The 8,986-nt window shown below is 41.3% G+C and overlaps 1 protein-coding gene across 2 annotated transcripts in view; it reads right to left on the bottom strand.

Moving 5' to 3' along the window:
* The window catches only part of LOC119460420 (palmitoyltransferase ZDHHC16), an 11,343-nt gene extending 4,622 nt beyond the window's left edge, over window positions 1-6,721 (bottom strand). The window contains exons 1-6 of one of the 2 annotated variants that reach the window (XM_037721418.2): window positions 6,244-6,721; window positions 5,978-6,169; window positions 5,142-5,259; window positions 3,978-4,201; window positions 1,833-2,033; window positions 158-228 (exon numbers count right to left, since the gene is read on the bottom strand). In XM_037721418.2, coding sequence (XP_037577346.1) covers window positions 158-228; window positions 1,833-2,033; window positions 3,978-4,201; window positions 5,142-5,259; window positions 5,978-6,169; window positions 6,244-6,519 — 1,082 coding nt within the window. In that variant the 5' untranslated portion in view covers window positions 6,520-6,721. The remainder of the gene's footprint in view (window positions 1-157; window positions 229-1,832; window positions 2,034-3,977; window positions 4,202-5,141; window positions 5,260-5,977; window positions 6,170-6,243) is intronic. The other variant, XM_037721419.2, reaches the window with a different exon arrangement.
* Window positions 6,722-8,986: the final 2,265 nt, after the last annotated feature.

Genomic DNA, 8,986 nt, shown 5'->3' on the forward strand with positions numbered 1-8,986 from the left:
TTTAAATTTAAATTGAAGTCCTTCAAAGCTCCATAGAGCAGTGTCATTAACATAGGGGCATTTCACCATTCTATTACCTCTACTCATAATGAGGGTGCACCATGTATAGCCTACTGCTCAAGCACAAACATGCTGAGTGAAATCGGAAAGCACTTACCGGCCATTGGTAAGTCCCAGAAAAATCCTCCAGTTCTTTCGAGGTCCAAAATCATATGGATTTCTGTAGATCTGCGGCAAACACATGGCTTATATGACACACAAAGGTACACCATCATTGATCATGCTGAGAATTTGTTTTGTTCAGTCAAAACACTGCATAGTGGATATCCTACACCAGTTATTAATATTTTTTTGTTTATCTGAATTCACTTTTATTGCAAGTATTCAGTTCATCAAACACATTATGCCAGGTGCTACAATTAAGAACTGTCAGAACAATTTGTTTTGAATAAGCGAAGGATAAATTTGTTGCCATGTTAAAAGGTTTCTAAAAAAAAAAAAAAAAAAAAAAAAAAAACCGACCCTGTGTGAAATGTTGCTTCTGGCGTCTAGAATGACAAAGCAGCATGGCATGCAAGCATATTTGGTGCACAACTAAAGATAACACTTTATGCATTTTTGCAGTGCAGTGAGTAGCATACAATGTCATAGGTGTGGCCATGTTTCCCCCAGCATCTTGCATTTGCTCACTCTCTGGTCACATCAGACCTCTTGGACTGTACGATTTGTTTTCTTCGGCTGTTTGCTGGTGCACACTATGCAGTGAGCCCGCCTGCAACATCATGTGCAAGCTGAGCTGCATGGTGAAAAGTTTCGTATTCAAGAAAAAAAGAGCTTTGTAAAAAATGGCGACCTGTTTACGCTGAACAAAATGTGTCAGAGAAGACAATCTGCTTTAAATCTTGGAATGAGTGTAGTACCGCCAGATGACCCCCTTAAGTAGAACCTGAAAATTCACAATGCTAAATATATTTAGCATTGCGAAAACTTTGAACAAATTCTTGTTTTAGATGTTATGAATTAAAATTTTACTTAACAAAATTCACTTATCATTCAATGTTTTTTGTCCAGCACTATTATAAATTTTGTCTTGAATCCCATAGGTTATTAATTGGTAAGCATCGCTGCTGAAATAACTCATAAGCTTTCTTGTTGCGTCTTGAAATAAGTTGTGATAAGCTTTCTTGTCTTGAAGGATAAATGTGCTTTATAATGACATTAAAAATAAATGTTTATAGCTATTAAACAATGTACTCTGGCTATGATGAAATAGGGTCTCTGGATGATGCGTTGCAAAAACTAGAAAAGTAGGCATTTTCACCTGCTCAATTGTAACTTGTCTGACAGCCAATAATGGTACACTACATGCAAGCTGCTATTGTTTATAGGAAGCAAGTGCAATTCTAAATCAGTGCATTAGAATTAATTTATGAGGTTCGACATTCCATTGCAACACGAGAGCTATGAGAGAGACAACCATAATGGAGGGCTCCAAATTAATTTTGGCCACCTGGGGCACTCTAATGTGCACCTATAGCTTGGTACACAAGCATTCTTGCATCCTGCCCCATTCGGAATGCAGCAGCAACTGCAGCAGGGAATCCAACCCGCGACCTCATTCTCAGTTGCTGAATGCCATACCCACTGAGCCATTGTGGTGGGCAAGACTGCATTAGTTTCCTGCAAGGGCTCATACATATCTTGAACTGGAAGCACCAACCAGTCTTGATGCACTTGATCCTGATCAGTTCCTTTATATTTCACTCTATGTTGTCCAAAAAGGAATAAATTGGATATAAAAGAAAAATCAAATGAAGCCGTAGCAAGCTTACAATGCCCTCTTTTCCAAGGCGTATCCGTTCCGTTTTATTGATGTGAGCCTCAATGCTAGTTTCACCGTGCGTGATGAGACGGGCGTGCCACATGGTAAGAGCTCCCAGGGCGAAAAATATTCCTATGCAGATGAAGACCGTGAATGTGATGTAGTATTTCCTCATGAAGTCCCGCTTCGCTGTGTTGGGGTGAGTAGCATTCTGCAATGTCATAAAGGTGCTGGTAGCTTCACAGTAAAAGTGACACTAATAAAACAGAGTGAACATAAAAGAAACACAAATTTATATCAGATGCTGTATTTTTTTAAACATTTTTTTTTTGTCTTCCTCTTTGTCATTGGCTTGGGCAGTGCCAGGCTATTGCTATTCCATGAATGGGCCACTTGGCATTGTGATCATAATAAAAGAATGTAAAATGGCATTAAATGTTACCAAATTTGTATCCACCCTTCACACCCATGGGAGTGCAAGAGCAGGGTACATTTGAAGGTGCATAATGTTGCAAATTAGTTTTTTTTTTTTCCAATAGCTGTGTATGTTGGGGACTACAATGTTGCTTAGGCTTGAAAGATGCTAACTTGAGACAAGGTGTTCTTGAACGGCTTCTCAGATGTTGCCAGAATTTTAGACTGCCCACAAAGTTTGTTTTAATGGGTTTGCAATTCCAGGGAAATTATCAAAAGCCTGAGATGGCGGCTCCTAAATAATTAGCAAGCACTATTTAGGGACTTCTAGACTAGATGAAAAAATGATAAGGGTGACATATGATTTTTAATTAAGATCGAGAAGAGGAGGGTATGTCAAATTTTATGTTTTGATTTCTGGTTTAACAAAAAAAAAAGATGAGAGAGAGAGAGATGCAAGATCCAAAAAACTATGGCATGGTCTGCAAAGTGATTTTCATTCATCTTGCAAAAATGTAATAGATGAAAATAGAGTCTCGCTTATTTCATTCAAAGTATGCTAGCTATTTCCCACGTTACTAATGAAAATTTTGTTGCCTATTATTAAACTTTTGTCAATTTCCGCATAACTGCAGTAATTCCTTAATGCTAAAAGAATCTAATAAGACTAAGCTGTGGGGTTTAACATCCGAAAACTGCATGGTGGATTACGAGGGACACCATAGTGGATGGCTCTGGATTTATTTTGACAACCTGGGGTTTCTTAACATCCACCCAAAGCATAGTTACACGAGCGTTTTTGTAGCGAGAGCTGCATTGGCCATATTCTCGCTGTTTTGCTGTGGTGGATGGCCGCACCGCGAGCTGAGCCGTTGCCTAGCAACCGCTGGCGTTGCATCATATATATAGAAGGGGCGGCTCGGTGAGATTCGTCGGCAGATATGGTAAGTGAGTCGGAGAGACTGAAAGAAGCCAGGCTTCGTCGTCGCACGCCTCGAGAAGTGTCTTAAGTACGAAGCGGCCAGGCGAGTGCATTCAGATGAGGATGGTTCATTGTCTAGTTCGGCATCTGATGCTAGGGCCGCGGATAAACGACGGAATGAAACCAGGAGGAGGCAACAAGCTGCGGGGACAGAAGAAGAACGTGCTCGGCATATTGAACAGAGACTGCAGAGTGATGCAGTTCGGAGAGCGCCGTGCTTAGCCGCCGATACAACGCAGTAGGAGGACGTGAAGGCTCGCCGTGTGACAGACCATGTGATTCGACTGGCTGGAAGTTCAAGTGCGACGCGCATGTTCTAAACGGACTTTACAGACAATCCGTTTGGATTTGCGTGTGACGTTTGTGAAATACTTTGGCATAACCATACCTCTCACTACGCACACCCAGGCATAACTGAGTTAAGCCACAGCCAATTTTTGCATGGTGCCCCACTGGAATTGTGCAGCTGGGAATCAAACCCTATGCTCAGCAGCAGAACACTGCAGCCGCTTAGCCACTGCAGTGGGTACTAAAAGAAGCTAGAGATATACTGTAACATATTCAGAGTTAAATGGTCCCATATATTTTTTGAATGAAACTGTTTTGGATGAAGAAATATCTAAATAGCTAATAATTGTTTTTTCGAAACAAAATCGTATAAGTGGGTTATATTTATAATATCGAAAACACTCACCACTATACATGCAAAAAAGGTGCCAAACATTGCTTAAGAAAGAATACCAAGAAATGCTACTATACCCCAGGTGTATCCTGTAGTGTCACATTGACAGACATATCAAGGTTGCCAAGTTGAATCTTGGAGCTGGCAAGACCAACAGCTGGCATTGGCAAGGTGCAAAAGTACTCTTCATAAGCGATTCTGTAGCCAAAGATCATCAGGTATATGATGCCAATGAGCACATACGAGCAAAACATAAAGAAATAGCGATGCGTGAAGTGGCCAATGCAGTTGTTCAACCAAGCTGTAATGATGATTGAGGAAAATGTGTTTTGCACACTAGTATTATACTGGTTATTTTATTTTAACATTAACATAATTTTTTTTAATTGCCTGTGGCATTTAGCACAAATCTACTTATTGAGCTGGTACACTCAAAGAAGTATACATTACTTATACTAGAAATCAATAGACATAATTGACTAATTTAACAAAATTTAGCTAATTAGCTTTTCAACTAATTACTTTAGTGCACATATTGCAATACACTAATCGAAGCCAGTTATTTTACAAGGCGCATCCACTTGGAACTAATTTTGAAACTAGCACCAGTTTTGAGATAAGTGCAGTCAATCTTGCTGTAAAAATGCACTGTGTTTTACTTACTTTTTAACATAACGCCTTTCTTTGCATGAAGCTCTGAAGTTACTGGAACACCAATTTCGTCGCAAACTTTGGGGAACACATATCTGGAAACGTGTCACTCTCAGAAGTCGTTCAAGTGGATAGGACCTTAAAAGCCACTGGCTACAATTGATAAACTGCAACATGTGGCGTAACATAATTAGTTTCAAAGTTAATCTGCAAAAATTTGTTAATTAGTCAAATTAACTTCTATTTTTTGTGCAAGTAATGTCTGCGTCTGAGGGTAATTTAGCTCAAGAAGTAGAATTGTGCTACATATCAAGGGTGATTTTTGAATATTCTGTTAACAATAAAAATAACACACCTCATATATGGAACATCTTTATGGCAGAATAGACAACCGAGGGCACCAAAACATTGTAGACTTGCTGGAATGTTCATGAGTTGTAATAAAGCGATGGTACACACAACACCTCAGTGTACTTCAGTGGGCAATAGATTCCCTGATACTTGCACAATTGAAGTGCATACTGCTTGCTGAAGTGCCATTCAGAAACTTCATCACCCACCAAAACTTGGTTGTGGAAAGGAAAGGATACGGCAGTGATGATCCATTTTCAGAATACACCGATTGCACACACTGCAATGGTGTGTGCGGGGCGGCTTGGGTGCTATGCACTTCTTGCATATTGAGACCACCTCTGGCACCAGGGAGGCCTTTCATGGACGAAAGTTATGCAAAAGCACAATGGTCAGCAAACCATTTAAAAACTGGTATATGAAATGACACACATGCAAGAATGATATGCCAGAGGACAAAATAAAATGTAAAAGCTCTTCATAGGTACTTTAACATGTACAACATGCAATGACCCTCCATATAGAAACATAAATCATGGCAGCTGCTTAATTAAGCCAGCTTTACACAGGAACATGAAAGAGTGTAAATTGCATTGAATTATAGTATGTGCAAGGTAAGTTCTATGCACATAACTGCAGCATCTAAAGCATCATAAGGGCACATGGGAGAAAGCAAACGTTGCTTACGTGGAGTTCCCTTTTTTTATTTCTTTTTTTTTCCCCTCTTTAGTTCACCATGTAACATGCAGGCGCAAGTGGTGAAAGCTCCACTCAACTGTAAGTAGTGTAATAATGCTGAAAGCTTTCTATATTTACACACAATGTCTGAAAGTTTTGCATTAACGAAAACTACACAGACTAAACTAGTTTGTACTGACGTTCAAAACAAGTGGAACCTGTAGAGGCTTATAGGGACCAGTTGTTTTGAAGCAAACCTCCAACTGGAGCCATAAATTTTTTTAAAATTATTGTTGAATCTCAGAACGGTAGTGATCGAAGTCTGGATAGGAAGAATATGAGAGGCGTTTAAACTCCTGGGGCACGTGAGAGCTGACTATATGCAGCAGTAACATACCTCTGGAGGTGTGCCAGGGTTAGTCGTGAGAGCCATCCAATAATGAAAGACGATGTTGATAAGGAGCCAATGTCCAATGACTAGGGCGACGAGAAGGACGCACTTGTTATTCTCCCACCAGTAGGGAATGCCGATCATGTATGCGATCACGATAACAGTGCAAGCCACAATGGTAACCGTGGTGACAAATATCTGCGCGGGACAGAAACAGAAATGAAGAATGGGGTTACACGAATCGTACCGCATCTAAATGCATTCCTTCGTACCGGCCCCATGGCTTTTGTGAAGTGGTCGACAATCCAGAACAGCGGCTCCATACACGTGTCGCCCGCATAATAGATGTCGGCAAACTCATTGTAGACAAGAGAGTTGAAAACTATTCTTGAATAGTGCAACCTATGACGAACTCTTGCCCTGAAGCGCTCGGATACTCTACGAAAGTAACGGGTTAATCGGACCAATACATCCATAGGTGAAGCTTGCCTCATGTGCTGCGTGAAGAAAACGAGTACGCCGAGAAAAGAAGCAGACGCCCTTTTCATAACATGCCACTAATCGGCCGCTTGCGGCGACGCTGACAAAAATGGTTCATCGCAGCGCGCAAAGTCCCGTAATTTTGAACATGATTACTTGGACGACAATTGTTAAGGTCAGCTAGCGCATCAAAAAACTAAAACCGCTTTTAAAAATTATTATTCACGCCAATATTTGATAAGAACCGACGCTAAACTATACATTGCGATTGCGTTACCATTGTTGCCAGATTAACTAACATCCTGCTAAAAAAAAAAAAAAAAGAGTGAGACGTTCAAACGTGGAGCCTATTTTAACAAAACAACTATAACACTTATGTAGTTGTTATATGATATAGCATATTTATATGTTAAGCAACAATTAACTGCTTAACCTTTCGCTCAGCGTCACCTACGCGCGTAACCCGATTTCAGTGGCGCGCGTTTTGAAGTGGTACTTTTCAGTCCTCCTTGTTTATGTCGCGATTCTTTAGCTCTGAGAAATGACTTGAAACAATAATGGTCGGAGACTACCGGAGACAAAGGTGCACAGTACAGCTCCTTCAGAGGTCGCTTTTGTATGAACAAGTCTCCTTGCGCTGCTTTTCTCTAGGCAAGACGCATGCACAAGATAGAAAGAAAAACGCAGGACAGTGTGTTCCCGCTTGCTGCATTTGTGATGTGGCCCGGCAAGTTGCATTTAATTTAGCCACATTCCAACAGGCTTAGCAGCGTTGCCCATCGTACTGTATACAACTCAAAACCCGACAAACCTTTCGCTGTCTTGCAGACTTCTCCTCGGAACTTGAATAAAAGGTGCCCTAATACCTTAGGGCATCGAACTAAAACTGAACCAAACAAAAAAATAAGGAAAAAATAAGAAAAACGCAAAAGAACCTTTTCTTAATTTTTTTAAAGGTTTTGTTTTGTTATGCGAACCGGAACTCTACTCCGGAACGAAATAAAAAAAGGAAAGAACGAAAGAAAGGAAGAAGCGGTTGTTGGTTCAGGTTGGCCGCCTTCAGTAGAGATTTTCATCTATGCAATGACGGTACTTGTTGCTCATCCGGGCGGATCTGTAAACGCACACGAGCTCGCTGTCAATTTAGAAGTGGTAGCGCCGTTATGCGGTTTTCAACGTGGTGCGTCTGGAGAGAGGCACGTTAGCCATACACCCGTGAGATTTCAAAATTGGTGTAAGTTCCAATAGTTCTCCTGCGGGGGGAGACTCATACATAATCGCTGAAATGAAATGTCAGTAAAGTCCTGTTATATGTTTGTCCTACGTGCTTCTATGTCGGCCCTTGTGATATATATATATATATATATATATATATATATATATATATATATATGACCACGTGCTTTTAATGTTGCCAACGTTTCGCGACTCGATAACGAGAAAGAGCTCCTTGTCTCAGTAAAGGTTTATTGTGTGTGAAAAAAAAAATGCGTGCTGGGAATGCAGTCGCAGTTCCGCGGTGTGGAAGGATTTTTATGCCAAATATAAAAATTTCTGTGAAAACGAAATATATTCGAGACCCGCTTTGCGACTGTCCTCATCTGAACATACCCAGCTGGCTCATCCACTGCAGTGGAGTCATTGCGCTTTCCCACTAGGCTGATGCATGGTTCATGTACACGGGGAGAATTTCAAATGGCAGATGTAATTAGGCATCGATGCCAGAAATTGGTTCCCCCGACTAGCCTTAAAAAAAAAAAATCTTGCTGTACGCGCTCTTGCGTGCTTGCTACTTCAATGCACCGTAGTAGGAATACGGATGCAGGAGCTCTGAAAACTCCAGCTCTACTCATTTTTCTGGCTAAAAAGAGTAAAAAAAAAAAAAAGACTCAATGTGAGTCACTCTTCTTTACTACAAAAAAAAAAAAATTGCGTAGTTTGCACTGGAGGCGCAATGCTAAAGAGACAGCGGAGCTGATGGGCACCTACCTAGCTAGTCCTGGCTTTTGGGCTATAGCTAAGCCCTACCAAGTCATCCCCAGCATTTTACGAAATTGATTAATTATTGATCAAATAGCTATTGATTGGCTATCGATGACTGACTAAGCTTAAGAAGTCTCTACCATGCTTAGCTAGACTTAGCCAGGCTCAGCTTCGCTAGTTCACATGGGTATGTGCCATTGCGCTTGGACCACGGAGTAAGATAAGACAGGAGCGCCGACTCTGCCCGTCTGGAAGGGACACATCCTGAAACGCCGGTTCCTGCTTCACGGCGTGTTCGCCAGACGGCGCTACGAATGATGAAAAACTCTGCAGCGGATAGGCGGGCCCAACAAACCGAAGGAGCAAAGGCGCGGAGACTCTCTCGCGGCACCTGCTTGTCAGCTGCTCCGCGCACGCCTTGACACCTGTAGCGCGCATAGCTCTTGCGGTTCACGGAGTGACGTTAGCAGGAGAAACAAGTCATGCATCACTTTATTTAATTTATTTTATACAGGCCAAATGCAGGGCATTTGTCAGGTGGCCTACATGGAA

This window comes from Dermacentor silvarum, chromosome 1, assembly GCF_013339745.2.
Source record: "Dermacentor silvarum isolate Dsil-2018 chromosome 1, BIME_Dsil_1.4, whole genome shotgun sequence".
Classification (NCBI taxonomy): Eukaryota; Metazoa; Arthropoda; class Arachnida; order Ixodida; family Ixodidae; genus Dermacentor; species Dermacentor silvarum.